We start from the raw sequence: 21,952 nt of genomic DNA, 5'->3' as shown, positions 1-21,952 counted from the left end.
TTTAATGGAATAACAACAGTGAAACCATGAGTGAATTACCAAGAGACACAGACATACATATATTAGATAAGGGAAAGACCAATTAAATCAGCTCTTTGATTTTCCTATTAATGTGGAATGTGCCCCCCACGTTTCTCCTGCTGTAGCGTGTGTTTATGATGCAGCGAATGTGAATTGTTCGCAAGAAAAACCTGATGCAGGCTGTGCTATTCCCAGCCCTGCCTGTAGGAGCTGCGCGGTTAATAAGCAGATTGCAAAGAGTTACGTTACTGCATAGTGCAGCTGGGACTTCTGGCAGCTACATGGCGTTACCATCCTGCTTTTCATCTCTCAGCTCTGCTCCAGCTGGGATGCGTGTCCCCGGTGACGCTGCGTTGCACCACAGTGGTCATAGACCTGTGGGCCGAGCCTGTGCTTCCCCCTAAGCTCACAGTGGGGCAGCGTGAACCCAGGGGTGTGGGACGAGAATGGAGGTGTGAGAATGGACGCGTCTGTGTGCTGCAAAAGGTGCCTGCTCTGCCAAGACCTTCCTCATCTGCAGCGGAGTGAATTAATAGACAATAAAATGAGGGAAAAAGTAAAATCTGCTGGGTCTGTAAATCTGAATTCTTGCACTGCAGGCTGGGATTGACTGGAAGCTATTCTGCTTCTGCCATCCAGCGTGGATTTATCATCTCTCAGTGCGGCACTGGGCAGGTTCACAGCCCTGGGCGGTATGAAACCCCTCGCTCAGTGGATTGATGGGCTGTGAGGAGCAATTTTTTTGCAGTGGGAACCATTCCCTCATGTATTAGCAGTGATCTATTACAGAGCGTGCAGAGGTCGGGGAGAGCCTGTGATTAACTTGGAAGCAGGGAGGTGTCCTGTGGGGAGCAATAGGGAATGGCAGCTGCTTTCTTTCATTAAAGAGTCAGTGAGCCCCAGTTCAACTTGTTCTTCCAAAACGCTTCAATCTTTGGAGCAGGCAGGGGAGGCTTCATCTGCCTGCAGAGCTCAGATGTGAACTGCAGAGCTGGGGGTAAAGACAGGGAGGCACTTTTTGATGGGGCATCCTTCACCTTTTAGCCATCAGCTGCCTGACCAGGAGAGCCAGCAAAAAGAGATCTGCTCAGTCCTGCAGTGGCAATGGCTGCCACCTCAGTGAAAATGAGACAGATCACAACAAGCAATTCAATGGGCTGCTTGGTTGGATGTATGGGCTGAGCTGCATGTGGAAAGGGTCCAGCTCCCGAGGCCACAGGCTTACAGCTCATTGCCTCTGCTTGTGTTGCAGAAAGAAAAACAAAGGGTGAAACCCAAGAGAAAGGGCAGTATTGCTGTTTTTAAGTAACACAGCCCGTTGTGGGACTGGGAGGGTGATGGAAATGATGGAGGTTTGGGGAGGCCCCTGCATGAAAAGCTTTGGGATTGGCCTGACTTAAAGAGGAGAGAAACAACAGGCTGTGGGAGTGATAATGTGCATCAGACTGGCTTCTCTCATGCTTCAGGAATGAGGGGATGAAAAGTAATCTCAAAAAGCAAACCTTAAACTCATAACAGAAATGCTCTTCTTTAATCACACGTAATGGGCTGCTGGGGCTCACTGGCAACAGATGTAGCTGAGAGCAAGTTCTGTGTGGCCCTGTGGCACTTAAAACGGACAGTGGGTGTAGGAAGTTTCTGCTTCAGGCCACAGCTCTTGGGAACTGGGAAGAGAATCACAATCATAGGATCACAGTCATAGAATCACAAGGTTGGAAAGAACCTACAAGATCATCTGGTCCAACTGTCCTCCCTCTACCATACCTACAGAAAACCCAGATCTCCTAGCTCCCTATCCAGATGCTTTTTGAACACTGCAAGGGAAGAGGTTTCTTTACATAGCAGAGCAAAGCACAGGATGCTGGTGGGGTCACTGCTGGTACCTACAGCTGGACCTGTGCTCACTGGAAGCAGGAAGGTGGCCAAATGACCAAAAAATGGAGGGGGTATTGTTTGATCTGCAGGAATGTTACAGCTTTGCATCTCAAGCAGATTTGGAGCTGAGAATCAACCTGCCACAATGTGTGGAGGAAGTGCTGGGCATATATGTGTCTGCAGCAGCTTAAATTAACTAGGCAGTGCCAAGTAATGAAGCCTGCTCAGCTGCAAAATGATGGTGCCCTTCTGCTATATATCTAAAAAGCTCTTCCCCTCTCTCCTGTGCCTTCATCAGCAAAAGATGCTCCTCTCCCCACTCTGTGGCTATCACAATACAGCATGTGAGAGTTTGATTTCCTCATTAGCACTGCTGCCATTACCTAGTGATTACCTGCAGGTGTGTGTGCAAGCACAGGATCTGTTAGGATGGAGCAGAGCAGCTTGCTTTGTGAAGGTGAGGAGTGCTGTCTAAACAGCGAGTCTTCCTGGAAGGAGTCAGCACACACTGAGTTGGGACTGTTCCTGGAGCATCTTAACTTGTAAGTGATTAGCTGTTAATGATTATGCTATAAATTACTTAATATATGAATACTCTTCGCAGCATCAATTGTACCCCATGACATCTACTAGGCTGCGTGAAATACACATAATTACTGGTGCAGAGATGAAATTATAGTTCTTCCACCAAATTCTTGTACAGCCACCATTGCTGGGTGCTGCAGAGAGTGCAGGCAATGATGATGTGCAGGCATTGATGTGCCACCATGTGCCTCTTTGACCCCATGTCTAGTGGTCCTTCTGAGTTACTCCATAAACCTCCACAGAGTTCAGGTGGAACATCTCCCCTGCAAGGACAGGCTGAGAGAGCTGCACTGTGCAACCTGGAGAAAAGAAGGCTCTGGGGAGACCTGGGAAAGGCTTTTCAGTATCTGACAGGGGCTGTGAGGAGGAAGGGGACAGACTCTTCAGCAGGGTCTGCTGTAACAGAACAAGGAGAAATGGTTTCAAACTAAAAGGGGAGGATTTAGACTGGAAGTAGGGAAGCTTTTTACACTAAGGGAGGTGAGGCATGGGCACAGGTTGCCCAGAAGTGGCGGGTGCTCTGTCCTTGGGGACATCCAGGTTGGGCTGGATGGGGCTCTGGGCACCTGATGGAGCTGTGGGTGTCCCTGCTCAGTGCAGGAGTGCTGGACTAGATGGTCTGTAAGGGTCCCTTCCATCTCAAAAGATTTAATGGTTCTCTGAAATGCCACCCTGCCAATGTGGCTCTACAAGCTGAACAGCCTCAGGATAACACGCTAAGCTCCTTGTAGTTAGATTTAAAAGAATCTCCTGCAAAACATCCTGGTTTTATCCCAATTTTGTTTTTAAATACTTCTGCTTTTAAAAGCTGTAATAGTTAAAGCCACAAGGAAGAGCACGTAGGGTACTTGAGTTCAAGATGTTTCTCCAGTGACTGACACTGTTTACAGCCCTGAAGAGGGAGAGGAGGAGTCTCTTGACTGAGATCACCACAATATTTGTGCTGGTATGTGTGTTTTAGACCTGCCCTTGGAATTGCTCTAACTGACTGCTGCTTGAATTGCTGTGGGTATTTGAGATCTAACTTTCCCCCAGTTCTTGCTGGCCTGGCTTGCAGTAATTCTCTGTGGTGTGATCCTGGGTTTGGATGTTTTCAGCTGTTCTGGGGGCAATATGAAGTGCTCTAGGTTTGCTTAGAGGCAGAAAGGGAAGCAGGGGTGGAGAACACAGTGGAGAACATTTGCATGTGGCTGAGCGCTCAGTAAGTGCAAAACAGCTTAAACTTATTTAAGAGGTTTTCTAAACTACTGAGTTTAAGCACTTCTCTTAAGGGTTGGCTGCACACCTGAAGATGTGTTGCAGTAAAAATGTGGTTGATAGTGTTAGCTGCAGTGGGCTTTTGGTCTTGGTTTCCACACTAAAAGCACATCATTGCTGTGACAAGGTGCAGTGTTACTTGAAGATTTTGATGTTCAACTCATGTACATCCCCTAGGCCTTGCCCTGCAATGGGGCTGCAGCACAGTTTGCAATGTCACAGTCTCTTAGTACTCTGGAGACAGTGCTGGTTGGGATTGTGGAAAAGACCTGACAGGGCTTCCAAGGTACAACCTGTGAGCTTTAAAAGTAGTCAGGCTGCATTGTTTGAGGGTGGCACTCAAAGCTTTTTAGAAATGAAAGATGCTGGCCTCCCATCTACACCGTGACAAACCAGGAGTTTAGAAACGGGCTTTTTGTTCAGTTTGCTAGGTGATGTGCTCCTAGCCCAGGTCTATGCACTCTTGATTTCTCCCAGCTGTAGAGGAAGAGAGAAATAATCCCTTTCCTATCCTAACCAGCTGATGGTATGCCCATTGAAACTCTGAGTGCTCGCTCTCCTGCTGCAGCTTCTTGATGCACTGTAAGGATCAGGAAGCTATCAGCAAGGAAAATGATCCCCAGATAGTATGACAAGGATTTCTTTCATTGCTAGCAAGAGAAAACGCTGGCCCGCCCCTCTGCTGGCAGAAAGCAGGATTGAAGGGATTTCCAACCATTGTTTTTCTCCTGAACGATTCCAGGCAGCAGCACCCATGTGAGTGTATGCTGCTGACAGCAAAGCCAATGCTTCGGTTTTCATTAGTTTTCAAAGCAGACTGATGTGGGAGCAGAGGAAATGAGGCCATAAGAATTGCTAAGAATGCAGTTTTGAAAAGCACTATTGACATGTTTAGCACATCAAAACTATACAGAATTGAGAGCAGGAGCAAACTAGATGCTATATGGCCTGCGGGGTATTAATGATATATATTAAATAGGTGTCAATGGACAGTGCTGTCACTGCAAAGCTGTGTGTTGCCATATGCACCCAAGCTGAGGCACTGAACCAGCTTTATGTGACTGTTCTGCAGGTGAACAGCACAGGCTTTTCTGTAGGTCTGGACCACACGTGCCTGGAAAGGTGCCTAATTCCCATATGAGAATGGGAAATTTTTGTCCCATGGGATGGTGCTGTGATGGCATATGATGGGAACTGTGGCATGCAGCAGGCAGGGCTGGCCTGGAAGTCTTGCAGTGTTTGGAGAAGAATCCAGTCTGTCAGCCTTCAGAGCCACAGCGACATTTACCAACTCAGAAGCAAAGTGTCTCCAAATGCTGTGTGATTTCCCTAAATTACTGACCCTCTAATGGTGGAGAAGAGGAAATTATTTGTTATCTAATCATTCATTTAGGTTGGTGATGGGCAGAACTTTTACCTGACTGAGATGTTCAAAGGAGCCTGTAAGACAGTTGTGGTGTCAAGGCGGCTGGGAGAAATACACCTGCTTTCTCACTTGGGTGGGATGATGCACCTCCTCAGCTGCACGTGCTTGCTCTGGTTTGGCATTCATTTTGCAGTAATAGCATGAAAGTAAGTTTGATGTGCAGGTCCTGCTGCAGCTCCTGTCACAGCTGGTGACCGCACGGGGCTAGAATATTGGCAACTGGCTGCAAGCCAGCATTAAAACATTCAAGCTGCTGGCTGCCTGATTAACTGCCAGCAATACAGCCCAGCAGCCTACAGCAGTGGCAGCCGGCCATACGGTGAAATTAAAAACACAAACAAACCCTTCCCCGGATCCCCACAGGAGCCCATCTTTTTGTCAGAGTTTTAATACCAGTTAATATTCCTATTGACAGGGCAACGGCATCAGTGTTTCCATGTGTGCCAAGGGCAGCAGAAGAGCCCCTCCGGTCCCAAAGCTGCCCTGTGCTGGGGAGTGGCTTTGGGATGGGAGCAATGAGTGCTCAGCAAGGAGGTATGAACTTGCTGGCAAAAGAGCAAGTAGGAGCTGTCCTGATGCTCCCTTGCCTTTCTGAACCAGCACCAGCCCTTCAGCAGTGTACAATTAAAAGCTATACTGAGAAACATGAACGTGGCTAAATGTGTTGCAGATAATGTTTAGGAAAAAATTATTCAGAGCATCCTAAACAATCCCTTGCAGACTATTCCTCACTTAATTTTATTTCTCAGACTCCCCTTGTAACTGTATTTCATGCTTGGTGTTTCTGAAAAAACCCCAATGTATATCATTATTCAGTAACAAAGTAATCCAGAGCTCTCCTTTATTTCAGTCTTTGGTATCCTAAAATGATCTTAATGCAATAACTGAGGGTTTTTATTGTGTCGCATTTCATCACTGCTGACCGCGGCCAGCCTAGCTGATCCTTTTGCTGCTGCCTTATCAGTATTATCGTAATATGCTGTTTTCCACTCTACTTTCATGACTTTTAGGACTTCTTATTTCTATCCCCTGTGGGATGGGATGCATGACCAACCTTCACTTGGTCATAGAGCTGTAGACCGCAACCCTCTGGTTGTGGCCATCCAACCAATTCCTCTTAAACTGAATAGTCCAACTTTCAAAGCCATATGTATTTTTTTCAGTTTAGAGACAAGAAATCATTGCCAGGCATCAGAATTTAGTAATGCTTCTTTTAGGTGTGACGCACCAACTGAGCATGCTTACTCCCATCACTTGCCCTTCAACAAGGCAGACCATAGTGGTTCACCAGGATGATCCCATTGCCTCCTCTTCAAACAGAACCTGGCCCACATTGTCAGTCCAGAATGATCCGTATCAGTCACAAGCTGTTGTTTCCTCTTTAAGCAAGTGGGTACCATTAGTTGCATGGAAAAGGACGTGCTGTTCAAAGCTCCAGCCTACCACAGACTTTCTCTGTGTGAAGTTACATTAAATAAATCCCCCTTGTATTTGCAGTATATGTGACTGGGTATCAGCAGATCCAATGTTCTCCTCGCCTTAATGAATTCAGCTGAGGGCGTGGTTTGAATAAACTGAGACATGGTAATTAAACAGGGTTCAAACATTTTTGCTTGAGTTTTTGACTTGGAAATGGCACAGCCGTACAAATGTGAATAGAGAAGGGTCTTTTCTATCCCTTCAAGAAGAACACTGGCTTCTTTCATAGACTGCAGGAACTCCTACCCTACCACTGGATGCTCAGGGGAAGTCACCAATACTTCTTCAATCCACCTGGGAAGCCATAGGTTTTAGCATGGTCATTTTTGTAGCTGTCTGCCAGATTTGTTCTGCTTTTCTCTATGGTTTCCCTGTTGTGCTTGTGTTTCTTGGCTAGCATACGCTTCCCAAATATGGTATTTCTGTTACTTTCAAACCTTGGCTCATCTGAAGTAGAAGGTGTTTTTCATAATGAGTATAAGTTGCATATATTCAATGAACATGGATTTGTGTCCTGAAAGCTCCTGATTAGCTTGTGCAATAAAGTTTCCCCTGAACCCTGTAAGATTTCAAGACAGTAACTCGGCAAATTTGTTTCCTTTTAATAAATTTTCTATTCTTTCAGAAGCATCTGCCATCAGCATATGCATTTTCCCCACAGTGTTACGCTTCTTGAATCTATTCATTATTAGGGTTTTTTTCTTGGCCTTATATACTGATTTACCTGCCTCCTACAGAAGATCTCTTTCCTATCTTTGCTTTATCTGCCATGTGATCTTTGTCCTAGAGAAGCAAGATTTGTTTTTCAAAATCAATGACATCTGAAGCCTTACCTAGCTATCAAATATTACTATTGACTACCTTAACTGACTGAGTAATGGTGCTGATTCTACCAGCTTCATTAACCATTTACATTTAGATTAAAGCTAACTCCATTCTAGTTCATAAGAGACAACGGCAAGAGTGAAATGTATGATCAGAGTGGATTATAGAAAGGTCACTGCTGCACCCTTTCTTCTATAAACTGTCTTGATTTATCTGTCCCTTATCTCAGGGCTGCCTTATCAGATCTGCCTAAGCAAGGTACACAAGTGAAGCTTCAAAATTTCATTTCCCTTTCTCAGAAGTCCAGCCTACTATTGAAAAAAATAATAATAATCCTTTTACAACGTCCATTTCTGACAAGGAACACATGCTGATGCTCAGCAACGGTGCCCTTGAACAAAAATAATCCATCTTCAAATTGATCAGTAAGCTAAAAATAGAATTTTAAGGCAATATGCTGCTACTTCGTCTTCAGTTAAAGGAAGAATGTCAGTACAGATTTCCTTCCAAGCTGTCTGCTGACCTTTCCTAACAGTAAACTTGCTCAAGTAATATAAATGCAGGGTGCAGTTCTTCACAGATTGTTGCCATTCAAAGGGGAACGTACCAATAGTTATTTAGATTATATAGAAAAACAATCAGTGGTTCTCCGTGCAAATTGCCATGTGACAAAAAGGTTCTACTGTACACCTGACTTTCAAAACTGTCTAAATGCTATTTGGCTTTATGACAAACTTATGCTGCACTTTCCAGTGTTCTTAAGATTCCTCCCTTCTGTGGAGCAGGAAATGGCCACAAGTTCAATCAGACTAGACATAAGAAGGAACTTTTTCTCTCAAAGTGTGATCAGACACTGGAATGGCTGCCCAGGGAGGTGGTGGAGTCGCCATCCCTGGTAGTATTCAAGAGGTGTCTGAACAGGGAACTAGGAGATGTGGGTTATTGGTTTTCTGTAGGTATGGTGGAGGGAGGACGGTTGGACTAGATGATCTTATAGGTCCTTTCCAACCTTGTGATTCTGTGTGTGTGTGATTGCAAGTCCTCATTCACTGCTTTGTCTTCCTGAGTGCTACTGCCATCTTCTCTTGCCTCTGGGTCGTGGGACTGGGAAACTCATGGAAAGATTGCAGCTGTAGATTCAGAATGTGAGTTGTTAGGTAGTGGCAGGCTGGCTTCCTAATTGAACATTGAAGCTGGTAATGGTCTGCTAGGAATCCTGAGTAATGCCAGTGCAGTGCTATGGGATGATATTATTAAGTATGTTGCTGAAGTTTTATGTCCTGGACTGGTTTGTACCTTCAGCATTTCCAGGCAGACCTAACAGTTGATCTGAATGCTGTTACCTGTATCAGCACATCAATATTCTGTCTCTCTCTCCAGCAGAGGGGTGTGTATCCATTTATCTTCAGCTTTTGGTAATCATCTTGCACGGCAATTGATCTTCCAAGCCTATGGTTTCCTTATCACTAACAGCAAGGATTTTGAATCAGGCATTGCAGCCTTAGCTCTGGAGAGCAGTTTCTTGTTGTCAATATTAGTACACGGCTGATTTTTTTTCAGCCCTATCATGTTGTATGTGATGTATTTGGTGTCAAAAGCCTTCCCACTCATTAGACTCTTATCTTAGAATAAATTTAAACTTTTTAAGATGATACTGGAGAAAAACAAACAAACAAAAAAACATAGATTGTGGCATTCTGTAGTGCAGGCAAGAGATTCGATTACTACAGGTGTATCACTGTCTCTTCAGATATTAGTCTACTGCATCCAGGTGCGCATAAGGAGAAGATGCTGCTTTCTTTGAGTCTGTATGTTTTTTTCAATAAACTATTGGAAGGCACTGAAAACCACCAGCGCTCTGCTTTCCCGTTGTGCTATCAATCTGTAGTTCTCTAACACACATAGATTCTTACTGGTGGAGCTGAGGTCTGCACCCTGTTCTCTACAGAGAAAGGCAGTATCTGGAGTCAACCCCATTGTACTGGGTCAGGAGAAGATTGTACGCCTACAGAACACTATGACATTTGAGTTACATTCTACAGTTATTAGGGAAAATAAGTGCTGAGGTTTATGATGCTTCTGTTTGGGCTGTTAGGCTCTAGTATGTCGCTATCTGTCATTGTAATGGATCCTACAAGTTCCTCCTACACCTCATCAGCCCTGGCTTCAGTACTCTGCAGCAACGTAACTGAGATGAATATGCACAATATTCCCACTGCATCAATTAAGAATGTCTTTACGAGGAGTTTCTAATGCTCTTTTTCTGCTCAGCAGCCAATTCTGCTGTTGGTAGAAGCACTTAGTTTAAAATCAAAGGGGTATGTGACTTGGTAGTATATGGCCTACAATAACCAGACAAGAAAAGGAAATTCAATTGAATGAATTGTACATTCACTCATATGTTGTATTAGGCGAAATACAGGGATCTTATCGAGATGTGACGTGACAGGCCCTCCCCCATATTCTGGGGTAAGTATCAGTAAGTAAGAATGTAACTGACGTGTAATACAGTGGGAGTAGACGAAATGGACGTAGGTTATATAAGGTCGTGTGTGCTTCAATAAATCGCCATTTTACTACGCTATCACCTTGGTGTCACTTGGCAATTGGTCTAACTACTGCTTCAGTTGGAGGCGAGAGATCGTAAAGCCATTAACGATCGTAAAGCCTTCAAATGGTGACCGACCGACGTGATCAACGTAATTAGGTGTGATTTGGGACACTTGAAGCAAAGTAGTTGTCTGCGTTACAGCTGCAGGATCCCGTTGCGGTAGCGAATTCTTATCACGGAGTAGCGGAAGTCCAGGGTCGAAGAGGAGTGCGCATCACTCTTCGACAGGTGGGAGAGAGAGCTCGGAATCTCAGAATCTTGGAACCCCCAGCTATCTTCGGGGAAGCGCCAGGGTACGGCCAGGAGACTTACGTTCGGCCGAGGCGACATGGAAGCCGTTATCAAGGTAATTCTTCGCGCTTGTAAACTTCACTGTGGGAAACAGAATCCTTCTAAAAGGGAGGTAACAGCAGTTCTCTTGCTGTTGGAGAAAGAAGAGCTTTTAACAGCCCCATCTGATTTATACAATCCTGGCAGATGGGATGGAATTACGGCCGCGTTATCTCAGAGGTCGCTGGCCACTTGGAAAGTGTTGGAATTCAAAGTATGGGGATTTATCTTAGAAGCGCTGAAAGCAGCGCGGGAGGAGAAGCTAGCAAACCAACATGCTAGAGAAATACTGGGTTTGGAAACGGGGGGAGGCCGCGAGGGGGGTCTTGTCTCTCCTGCAGATTCGGTGGAAGACAAGATGGCGCCGGCTACCCCAGCCACACCTGTTACTTCACCTTTGGAGAAGAGGGACATTCCAGAAGACCGCCCTGAACAGGATGACACCCTGCCTCCACCCCCCTATCCTGACTCCTTGTATCCTTCATTGGACGCTTACAGAGATGAAGGGGGGGGGAAGTCCCCTGAGGAATGTGGTGTTGCTTGCATACTTGATAAGAACAAGGACAAGGAGGGGGCGGGGGAGCCAAAGGGGGGAGGCGTGGTGGTGCCACCAGAGCTGAAGGGGGGAGGCGTGGTGCCACGGGTGAAAAGTGTAGGGGCGGGTGGTACTTCCTTGCTGTCGGGTCCGGCCTGTTGCTGTGTGTACGCCCAGAAAGGGACGGATCGTACGGCCCCGTATGATAGTGAAAGTGAATGTGGGGGTGGTGATTCGATGTGGGGCGCCCAAGGGCCCGCCCAAGGGGGATGTGGCCCCACGGCACCTGTCCCGTGGAGCCCACCCACTCTCACTGATTGGGCCCAAACAAGGGAGGACCTCTGGACAGCTGACTCAGAAACAACAGCTTTTGCTCTGCCGATAGTTGTGAAGCAGGATGGTCCGGCTTGGACTTCTCTGGATTCCAAGGCGATTACTCACCTTGCAGGGTTAGTTAAGAACAAGGGCCTGCGTTCTCCGGTGACTATGTCAGCAGTTGAGGCTCTCATGGCCTCAAGACTCCTGTCGTATGATGTGGTCAGTCTCATGAGGGTGATTCTTGAGTCCGTGCAGTACACACTGTGGTATGATGAATGGAATAGACTACTTCAGGCTGTTGTAGCTGAAGCAGCTCGTGATAACAATCATCCAGCTAATGCACGTACAGGTCAAGGCCGTGCGGCTAGGGTTGAAAGAACTACTCTCTTGCGCCTTCAGGGTTTAGCAGATGATATGGTGGGGTCCCTGGAGGGTCAAGCAAGGGGGCTTAGAGCGGGGGAGTTAACTGCGCTTACAAATGCAGCCCTTCAGGCTCTGCAGACGGTGGCTAAGATTGCGGAGCCTGTGCTCCCGTAGTCTGATATCAAACAGGAGCCATCTGAGTTGTTTTCTGATTTTGCAAATCACTTGATTCGTGCCGTTGAAGGGTCTGACCTCCCCAGGGAGGTCCAGCCTTCGGTTGTGATAGATTGTTTCAAGCAAAAGTCGCTCCTGGACGTTCAGCAGATAATTAGGGCAGCACCTGGAACTTTGAACACCCCAGGGGAGATTATCAAATATGTGCTAGATCATCAGAAAAATACTCCCTCCAATAATGATGGCTTGGCAACTGCCGTGCAGGGAATGGCTGCTTCGGTGCAAGGGATGGCTGCTTCGGTTAGCTCTGTGATCAAATCTGCAGTGATGGTGGAAGCTCGCACCGGGGAGGAGAAGGGAAAAGGTCCGTGTTTCAAGTGTGGGCAGCATGGTCATTTTAAGTCACAGTGCCCTGAGAGAGCTGAGCAGAGCGGGTCACAGGGACTGGGGGAGCCTTGTCAATTGTGTGGTTGGGCTGGACATGATGCACATCAGTGTCAAAAATTTGAGGTTTTGCCACAGGGAAACTGGTACGGGAGGGTGCCACTGGCCCAGGTCTCCTTCACACTCTTTTAAATTGGGCCAAGGGTGCAGACCTCATAGTGGCATTGATCATGGACCTCTTGATCGGCCGCCCAAGGAATCCTGAATCGACAGAGTGCAAAAGAAGAGCTTTCTTCTGGACATCGAAGAACTCGGAGAACCCAGAGAAACAACCCCTGCTGCCAACAAGAAACACCATATTGATGCTGCTATGTCTTTTGTCTTTATGTTGGTCACCGATGGTGGGTGTTCATTTGATCCAACAACCTGGGAATCTGTGGGTTACTTGGGTAAAACAAACAGGGAGGACGGATTTTTGTCTTAGCCTGCAATCAACTACATCACCATTTCAAACATGCTTGATTGGGATTCCTGCATGGGGAAACTCCTCTGAGTTTCAGGGATACGTAAGATCATATAATTCCATTCAGGATCCATGTAGATAATTCTGTGCACCAACAGCTATTAACATCACACGCAGAGATTTAGGGAATGACACTGTAATCCTCGCCAGCAAAAGGATGGCATGTGTCATTTGCACATTGAATGTCACTCTCCCCTGGGACCCCCAAGAGCTGCAGATATTGGGATCACAACAGGTACCTAATGACACGTGGGATAAAAAGGGAGGCTATTGGTGGTCTCCTGGATGTATTGGCTTTGCAAGATTTAACCATGAGAGGAGCCATTCAAATATTTTAGACCTTCTCACACCTCAAGGTCCTTATTGGAATGCACGGAAAAATAGGTCGCATCCATTCACTCTTGTTTATCCACACAATACAGAACAATTTACTTGGGGAGGGTCATATTGTGGCTTCCTTCCAAATATATCCACACCAATGGGAAATAGCAGTTATTGTCCGCCTGAACATTGGGTGAGTAACCCTGGTGTCATTAACGTGTCGAGGCCTGGTGGCTCTCAATGGGGAATAGATTGCAATCTCAGCAGCGAGTATGCAAAAGGCTGCTGTTTTGAACCCAGGGCGAAAGGACAGGGATCAGAAAAATACATCTGGAACAGCTCCACTGTGAAGGCACTTCCACCAGGTATATTCTTGATTTGTGGTGACCGTGCATGGCAAGGGATACCATCAAATGCAGTGGGAGGACCTTGTTATTTGGGACGGTTAACCATCTTGTCCCCACGAGCCCTCGACTGGGTGCGCTTGACCAGAAACATGACGAAATCTCGGAAGAGACGGAGCATTCATACACTGGCATCGGACTGTGGTGACAAAGTTCACCTTTGGGAACCAACAGCGTGGATCTTTGCATCTATTTTTACCCTAGGAGTTGCCGCAGCGCAAGCGCTGAAAGAGATAGAAAGGTCCGTAAAACAGGCCAATATGACTTCCACACTGCTGAGTGAACTGCTCGTAGACATTGACAGTATTAGGCGTGCTATGCTTCAAAACAGAGCAGCAATTGACTTCTTGCTTCTTGCACAGGGTCATGGTTGCAAAGACTTTGAAGGGATGTGTTGTTTTAACTTGAGTGATCATAGTGAGTCGTTGCACAAGAAGTTGGAGTGGTTAAAAGAACACACCAGGAAGATTGGCATCCAGGATGATCCTTTTGGTAACTGGTTGGAGAGTTGGTTTGGTGGTATTGCACCATGGTTCAAGCAATTGCTTAAGATAGTACTGATAGGGTTTGCAACGTATGGCTGAAAAAAAATGATTTATACACAAATAGAATATATACAGTTTATAGATTTCATACGTTTATAGGTTTATAAGGTTACAAGTTTATAGGTCTATAGGCTTATAGGTATATATTGTTGTGTATTGTAACGGGTTAAGCTTTCTTAGCATGGGGAAGGGGAGATGTTGTATTAGGCGAAATACAGGGATCTTGTTGAGATGTGACGTGACAGGCCCTCCCCCATATTCTGGAAGAATCTTACTGACGTGTAATACAGTGGGAGTAGACGAAATGGACGTAGGTTATATAAGGTTGTGTGTGCTTCAATAAATCGCCATTTTACCACCCTACCACTTTGGTGTCACTTGGTAATTCATAGTCTCATAGTCTCGTGCGGGTTGGAAGGGACCTTAGAGATCATCGAGTCCAGCCCCCGGGATTCGAGCCTCTGTGTAACAGCAGAGCGGCACTTCTACCACTTGCGCCACAGGGGGGATTCGAACTCCGGGCCCCAGTGTTGCAAGGCGGCGTTCTTAACCACTGCGCCACCGGGGCACACTAACTGGTCTAACTACTGCTTCAGTTGGAGGCGAGAGATCGTAAAGCCATTAACGATCGTAAAGCCTTCACTCATGCATAGAAACGAAGAGTTTGGGCACAAAACAAAGTGCAACACTTTCTTTTTTCACTAAGGGTCTATGAGCTTTAGCTATACAACAGCTTTAAGTACAGTCTTTATATTGCCTTTCTCACATCAGACTTCTTTGCCTTTCTTCAAGCAGTCTGAATGCTTGTGCCAGCTCTGAAAATTGCTTGCTTTTGCCCTTCTAAAAACTCTAAGGATTCAGATGAAAAATGATTTTATCCCTCCTCAACAGAAACAAAATGATCATTCAGTGATTACTGAATATGAAGAAGACAGTTCAGACATTGACACAAACAGAAACGAGAGAACTGTGGCATGTGTAGTGGCCTCTAAGAGACAGTCAGTGACATAAAGCCATCTTTTTATGTCTATAATTTTGCTACATCTGACTTACCAAACCTTCCGTCTGAGAAAATTGCACCATTCATTTTGAACAGCTTGATCTATAAAAGCAAAGAGGAGGAGTGCAGGCATTTTGAGCGAAAGAATGCTTTCAAAACTCCACCCTAGTTTATTAGTAAGGAATTCCTAGTGCTGGAATTATCTGTTAGACCACCTCAAGCCGTAGTCTCTCATCACTGGCACCCCTACTTGTTCTTTCTAGCCTCAAGATTCTTGCTTGTTTTAGCTTAACTAAATATCTACAGCATCTGGATGAACAGACAAAGAATCAGTGGAAATCCAAACATACAAAAAGGCTTTATTGTAAACAAAATATGTCTGTGCAAACAGTTAGGAAAATAGACTTGTGTTCTTTAGAAATGGCACGTGACTTTTTAACATGTAAAACCCACCAAAGCTACCCTGTGGGTTCTGTACTGACTAACAGTGTGCAAATGAAGCGGTCCACTCAGCAACTTATGTCACTGGCTTTGATTTTTTCTTCTTGTAGAGTGGAGCTCAACTTTGAGGTTTAATGCTGGCACTTACGATCTATTTCTTAATGTCTCTGGAGTAGAAATATAGATAATGACCCAACAAAATGGAACCCAGCTGTAGCATCATAACGCCTGCTTCTGTTAGGGCTTCATTCCCAGCCCAACTTGTTGCATGAAGCTCCTCAGCATGGACCCATACTAGCCATGGGAAGTACATTCTCTTCTTTACTCGAGCCATAGGGATGACGCACCGGGTGTTCCTCCAGCCTGTTGAAGTCATTAAGGTGGAAGTGAATTGCCAGTTTGTTTACCATTCTTTTCAGGGTGACAAAGGCTGCAACAACTTGGAAGATGAGGAAGAGGGCAAAGATGATATTAACTGATCTTTCCAATGGCTGAACCTTCAGACCTTCATTAAATAGCAAGAAGAGAATTACAGGTAACTGCAGAAGGAGAGTCAGGAGCCAAAACCCAGCCAGCTCAGGGACCTGTAACAGGGAGACATCACCATATGAAAACTGGCAGTGAGAGATTGGGTTGAGGGGGGGAAGTGAACCAAAGTTTGTAGAGAAAAACGTTTATAAAAATAAACCTTACAAAAGGCAGGACGTAATGTGAAATGGCAAAGTGAGGTGGTTGAATGTGTCCATGTCGTGTTTTTGACAGGAATTATATCTTTTAAAAACCAGCTTTGAGGAGTAAGAGTGGTTACCTCTGAGGGAGAAATCCACAAAAGTTAACGGAAGCTGATGCCAAGGTAATAGAAGGTAAACGCTATTGCTCGGAAATAAGCATCTGATCAACATAAAGCTCTCAGATCAACTGGTAGACTGCTTCATTTATTCTCAATTGTAAAAAGCTCTCCTCCACAAATTAAGATGTACATATGGTAACATACCTTCTCCTGCAGGTTGCCCATGTATCCCAGGTAGAGTCGAATCACCTCTATTAGAGAAGTCAGGATCACGACTGTGACCAGGATGAATTTGTAGTAATCTGACAAGACTGTGTACTAGAGGGAAGGAAAGAGTAAAAGATTCTGCCTTGCTTCTTCATAACACACGCTCTGAGGTTAAATGAACACACTGCATGCTGCTGTAAGCTGACAGTGCTATATCAGCTTTCAAATACTCTTGAGACTCCAGTTTCAGGGATTCCCCAAACAAACCTACTAAATTCTCACTCCAGTGAGCTCTATCTCTGTACTGGGTAGGGGTTAATAAGAAAATGTACACTTACAAATCATTATTGTCCTTCAGGACTCACCTTCAGCTGGAGCATAACAACTGTGCTGAGCCACCAACATGGGAAAAAGTAAACGTTGAAATAGAGAGACATCTGTAGTGGTAAACTGGCAAGTATTTCATTATCTGTAGATAAGAGAAGTCTTTGTCACTCCTGGTTTGCTTCATATTTTCTTTCAGTAACTGACAGAAAGTTTGTGTTCCTTTTTAGCTTCAAGCAGAGCATTAATACTTCAGTCAAATTAAATGTCTAAAGTATTTTTTATCTCTCCTATCTCAGGCTATATTATTTCCTACCATCTAATGCAACCTCCAGCTCATGTGATGCAGCGTTTTTATCACGTAGTCATAAATTCAAGTTGAGTGTCTGACTGTGGAGTAAGCTGTAAAATACCAAGCAGTCAATAACCTGACTGATAGGCTTAGCTCAAGTACTGCTGTATCCTAATACTGCAGAAATAAAGTGCTAATTTAACTGCTGCTCTTGAGAGGATGGTCAGAATTTAGACGAGTACATATTGAATTATCTTCATTTTGTAGACGACTTTCCTGAATGGGGACTTACTACTAGACTCCAGGTCTGTAACGCCTGCTCTTGTTTTCTGAGTCTTTAAACAAACACGGATAAAAGTAACGTTGAAGAAACCTGTGATTGTTTTAGATCTTGATTAAAGAATTCCAGATATGTGTCAAGCTAAAACTCGTCCTTCAAAGAATGGTAGGAACAAAATGTGTCGATCCAATGAAGAGAACAGCAAGCAGAATTTAAAGCCTGCAGAATTCAGTGTTCAGAATTTAATCACAGTTTTAAAAGATCAAGCTGAAAAACAAGGAAAAATTTTAAAGGGCACCCCAACTGAATCGTTCATTTTTAATCACCCATTTACTGCTATATCAGCTAATAAGTTTGTATTACAACAAATTCACTTCAACTACCAACAGATCTACTTGTTACATTCTCCGCAAGTGAAGTCTGCAGGTATATCTCCACCTGGTACCATCTAAGCATATTTAGGAAGTATTCATTGTGACCTGCTTTGTATTCAGGTCTTATTCCCCTGTCACGATGATACTCAATAGGAACTTAGTCCAACAGCCACATGTTTTTCCTTCCAGCCTCAGAACCACCCCTCTTCTGACACCGCCGTCTCTTTCTGTATCTTCCAGCCATTTCCATACCTGTTTTTGTTCCATCTCAGTCTGACATTCCTGTTTCCAGCTCAGCCACATGCAGCCTGGTACAATCTGTTCCAGCAGTTTTTATGCCAGATGCAGGAGTATTTATTCAGGGTAGCTACTAGACTAGATGGAAGGGGAGGGCTATTTGGGAATAGAACTGGGACAGACCTTAAGGACAGGATGTGAGGGACAGGAATTGATTAAACTGAAACAGAAAGTGCAAGAAAACCAGTATCTATTTTTAATAATCCCATTTTTAAGCATTGACACTTTACTACATCTACAAAGGAATGAAAATCTATAGCTACTTCAAAAACAATCCTAGCTAAATTTGTTTCAGCTCCCGTAACAAATCAGTCTATGGGTTTGTGAGGGCACTCAGATGCAACTTTAACAGACGTTGGACCAGGCTCTGAGCATCCTGAGATACCTGTGTGTTGTAGGAGAGCTGGACTAGATGACCTTAAAAGGACCCTTCCAACTCCAAGGGTTCTATGGATTCTGTTTTCATCTTTCAATTAATTACATCTAATTACAAGTCAAGTTTCTTCTATGTATGTTCTATGCATTAAATGAAATTGCAATGCTTTGTAGCCATATTTAAAAAGAGAGAAGCGAAGAGTTCTGACAAATTTTGACGATGCAAATACTGAGGTACAGTGAAGGTTGAACTGACCCAGCATTGTTGTTTTTAATCAAGTTTTCAAGCTGCGTTTTGAGTGAATGCACAGGAATACAAGCAAGTTACAATTCATCTTTTATCCCTAAGCTGAACTTGTGCATATATTCCAGAATAGCAAAAACAAAGGGGAACTGCCAGCCTGTATTGCACTGGCAAATGTGATGCAACTCCCTACAGTATGTGTGGGTGAACTTTAGGCTGGAAAGCCTGACCTCACTGAAATCCATGATACATTTGCTGCTGCTTTCAATCAGCTGGAGCTCCTCATAAGAGCTCCTCATAAGAGCTTTCATGACTGAAAACTGACTTGACTGAGAGAGAAGCTGTTCTGACAGCCAAGAAGAGAATGTTTCAGTGTTGTTTGATACGTGGAATGACATGTAAGCCAGCAGTATAGCTATGCTGCTGTAAGTACATAAAGTTAATGAGTGCTCCTGCCTTGAAAGGAGTTTCATCAACTTGGGATGGATTTATTGGTGGAAATTCATGTTCACCTCCATGAACGCAACCTGCCTGTGCACACAGTTTATTTCCGTGGCTCCTGTCACTGCAAAGGGATAAAACTGTGGGATGTTTGCAGGTTTCCCTGGCAACAGGACAAAGGAAAACCTCTCACTCCTCACGGATACGGATCGTGTCCTCAGGGATGGGCCTTAGAGCTTTATGAAGCACAGCGCACTCCATCCTCACGGCCGCCCGGTGCCGGTCTCCGCCGCCATCTTGCTTGGTGGAAGGGCTCGGCTCCCCCCGCCCCACCTGCCCCGCCGCCATGTTTGTCGCTGACTGGCGGCCGCTCTTACCTGCGCGCTCGCTGCGGCTGTGCGGGCCGGAGCGGCGGCCGTCGGTGAACATGGAGCGGCTGAAGGAGCCCAGGCGGCGCCGCAGAGGCTCGGGCAGCGACATGCCGCCGGGCTGGGGCGGGGAAGCGCAGGCGCCGTGGGGCTCCGGCAGAAGGTCCGGGCTGGGGCGAGGCGAGGCACGGAGCGGTTTGTTCCGGGGAGGAGGAAGGGATCCCTGAGGGACGGAACGCTTCGCAACGCCGGGATGGGGAGCAGCTCGTGCCCTGCGCTGATAATAGGGACTGATGTGTGCGCATATAGGGAGATCCCAACCAGTTTTGCAGTCAAATGCGGCTGCAGGAATCGACAGCGAGCATTCCCTGAAAGCAGGAGTCGGGTCAGTAAGAGAGATTTCACATGGAGATGAAGGATCTTTTTCTAAGGGTTGAGTGGAGGAGCTGGGTCAAAGAAGGAGGGTCGACCTGAGGAAGACTTCTGACTTCATCCCAACGACCAGCAGAGTGAGACCCCAATACGGACTGCTCACAAGTCAGTAGGAGGGACAGCATGTAAATGAGTTCCCCTAAAACGATGAATATGCTAATGATTCCTTGGAAATCTGTTTCATATGTATATACTTGCTCTACAACTTTCTAACGCTCCTGTCTATCAATGCACATGATAGGAGGAGTGATCCCCCATGTGCCCAGCGCTGAATAAACACATACCTGCTTTATAACCTAGTTCTGGCTATAGAGTTTGATTCTGCACATCATTCCCCCAAATGAAAACCAACCAACTGACCCAAAAATCAAAGCAAACCAAACTGGAGACCAGAAGGGATGAGGAAGAAGAGTGTCCCATTACAGGCAGGGCAGGCAGCAAGCTTTACTGCGTGAGCGCACTTAGTAACATAAATCTTAAGTTGCAGGTGAGGCTTATTCCTATTTTGCAGATTAAACAGGTGAGGTTTAGTCTTGAGAAACACTCTTTGCAGTTTCTGTTGCGCCACACGGAAGAGGGTACAAGATCAGCCTGCGGAGCAGTGAGCACAGCTCAGTGATGCTACCAGAGCTATCTGAAAAGTAGGGTGAGTAAAGCAATATGAGCTGCAGTCACAGGGATACATACTGTGGTTGTGTTCTGGCTGGATGTGGACCTCTGAGCTGTTAGGGCACTGGAGGTGTACCATGGTTTCAATGATAAAAATCTGGGAGTGGATGCCGGCTCATTAGCTAACTACCTGGTAAATAATTGAAGAGCTTAAAAATTGCTTTTATGTACCAGAAAACATTATGAAAATCAACATTATTGTTGGTTAGGCTTCTGAGCATTAACAGGTGCAATCTATATTGGTTGTCTTGCCAGTTTCCAGTAGGTGCTAGGAATGTATTTCCTGCCAGACTCAGAACCACAGAATCACAGCATCACCAAGGTTGGAAAAGTCCTACAAGATCACCCAGTCCAACCAGCCACTCATCACCAATAGTTCTCACTAAACCATGATCCTCAACACAGCGTCCAATTGTTCCTTGAACACCTCCAGGGCTGGTGACTCTACCACCTCCCTGGGCAGCCCATCCCACTGCCTGACCACTCTTTCAGAGCAGTAATATTTCCTCATGTCCAGCCTGAACCTCCCCTGGTGCAGCTTGAAGCCATTCCCTTTAGTCCTATTGGAAGATAGGAGGCTCAGGGGAGGAAGGGGAGTGTCACGGAGTTCTCTCTAGAGCTCACTCCGGGACAGTGGGAACAAACCCAGGGGAGCAGGAACAAAAGTTCCCCCTTTCTCTAGCGGCACTGTACGGCGCGGCGGCGGCGCGGCCCGGCCACGTGCGTTTCGGGAGGGGGGAAGGGAAGGGAGATTGCGATTAGGTCTAACAAAAAATGAAGGAGAAAAAAGGTGATCTGAGAATGAATGGCAGTTCAATACCTAATAACGCTAAACAACAACAAGAGAGTTTCAACAAAGAGAATACCACGTCCCCAGTCTCACCGATGGAGCTGTGGAAGGCGGGAAGCTCCGACCGCGTAGTCTCCTCGCAGGGAGCCGGGCCAGCAACCCCGTCCCCTTCCCCACTTCCCCTCCGGTGCCACTCCCCACATGCCCATTTAAGGCAGTCCACAGAAAAAAAACTTGTCCCCTTTACTCCCATTATTAGGCATGGTGTTCTGTTGTGGAATACCAACACCAACCAAATTACAAAACCATAACAGGGAGGCTCAGGGGAGACCTCGTTGCTCTCTATAACTTCCTGAAGGGAGGTTGTAGCGAACTGGGGGTTGGCCTCTGCTCTCATGTCATTAGTGATAGGACCAGAGGGAACGGTTTCAAGCTTTGGCAAGGGAGATTCAGGCTGGACATTACTTCTCAGAAAGGGAGGTCAGGCACTGGAATGAACTACCCAGGGAGGTGGTAGAGTCACCGATCCTGGGGGTGTTCAAGGAAAGACTGGATGTTGTGTTGAGGGACATAGTTTAATGGGAGCTATTGGTAATAGGTGAACGGTTGGACTGGATGATCTTTTAGGTCTGTTCCAACCTTGGTGATGCTG

At 45.8% G+C, this 21,952-nt stretch overlaps 3 protein-coding genes across 4 annotated transcripts; 2 read left to right on the top strand and 1 right to left on the bottom strand.

Annotated features, from left to right (window-relative positions):
- Window positions 1-10,208: 10,208 nt before the first annotated feature.
- Window positions 10,209-12,554, top strand: LOC107310707. Its single transcript, XM_015856595.2, is given in 2 exon segments — window positions 10,209-10,425; window positions 10,751-12,554. A coding segment is annotated over 1 exon segment (1,608 nt). The 5' UTR covers window positions 10,209-10,425; window positions 10,751-10,767; the 3' UTR covers window positions 12,376-12,554.
- A 267-nt stretch (window positions 12,555-12,821) lies between these two features.
- LOC107310708 lies at window positions 12,822-14,342 on the top strand. The gene has a single exon (XM_015856596.2). It carries the CDS (start codon window positions 12,864-12,866, stop codon window positions 14,013-14,015), a length of 1,152 nt encoding a protein of 383 aa, XP_015712082.1. The 5' UTR covers window positions 12,822-12,863; the 3' UTR covers window positions 14,016-14,342.
- Window positions 14,343-15,309: 967 nt separating this feature from the next.
- Window positions 15,310-21,582, bottom strand: TMEM17 (transmembrane protein 17). 2 transcript variants are annotated; one of them, XM_032443718.1, is made up of 4 exons: window positions 21,394-21,582; window positions 16,780-16,883; window positions 16,412-16,525; window positions 15,310-16,001 (listed from the first exon to the last, which is right to left on the bottom strand). In XM_032443718.1, exons 1-4 carry the CDS (start codon window positions 21,551-21,553, stop codon window positions 15,696-15,698), a joined length of 684 nt encoding a protein of 227 aa, XP_032299609.1. In that variant the 5' UTR covers window positions 21,554-21,582; the 3' UTR covers window positions 15,310-15,695. The 2 variants fall into 2 exon arrangements, with proteins under 2 accessions (XP_032299609.1, XP_015712080.1); XM_015856594.2 differs by lacking the exon at window positions 21,394-21,582 and adding an exon at window positions 19,419-19,837.
- Between the last annotated feature and the right edge of the window lie 370 nt (window positions 21,583-21,952).

Source organism: Coturnix japonica, chromosome 3 (genome assembly GCF_001577835.2).
Source record: "Coturnix japonica isolate 7356 chromosome 3, Coturnix japonica 2.1, whole genome shotgun sequence".
NCBI classification, from domain to species: Eukaryota; Metazoa; Chordata; class Aves; order Galliformes; family Phasianidae; genus Coturnix; species Coturnix japonica.
This window is presented reverse-complemented; position numbering and strand designations above follow the sequence as displayed.

Excerpts from the sequence above, each read along its gene's own strand:
- LOC107310708 (XM_015856596.2), top strand. The coding sequence starts at position 12,864 with ATGGCATGTGTCATTTGCACATTGAATGTCACTCTCCCCTGGGACCCC.
- TMEM17 (XM_032443718.1), bottom strand. The coding sequence starts at position 21,553 with ATGGGAGTAAAGGGGACAAGTTTTTTTTCTGTGGACTGCCTTAAATGG. Across the intron at positions 16,884-21,393 it reads CGCCTTCCACAGCTCCATCG|ATAATGAAATACTTGCCAGT; the intron begins GTGAGACTGGGG and ends TCTTATCTACAG. Across the intron at positions 16,526-16,779 it reads TTGTTATGCTCCAGCTGAAG|TACACAGTCTTGTCAGATTA; the intron begins GTGAGTCCTGAA and ends CCTTCCCTCTAG.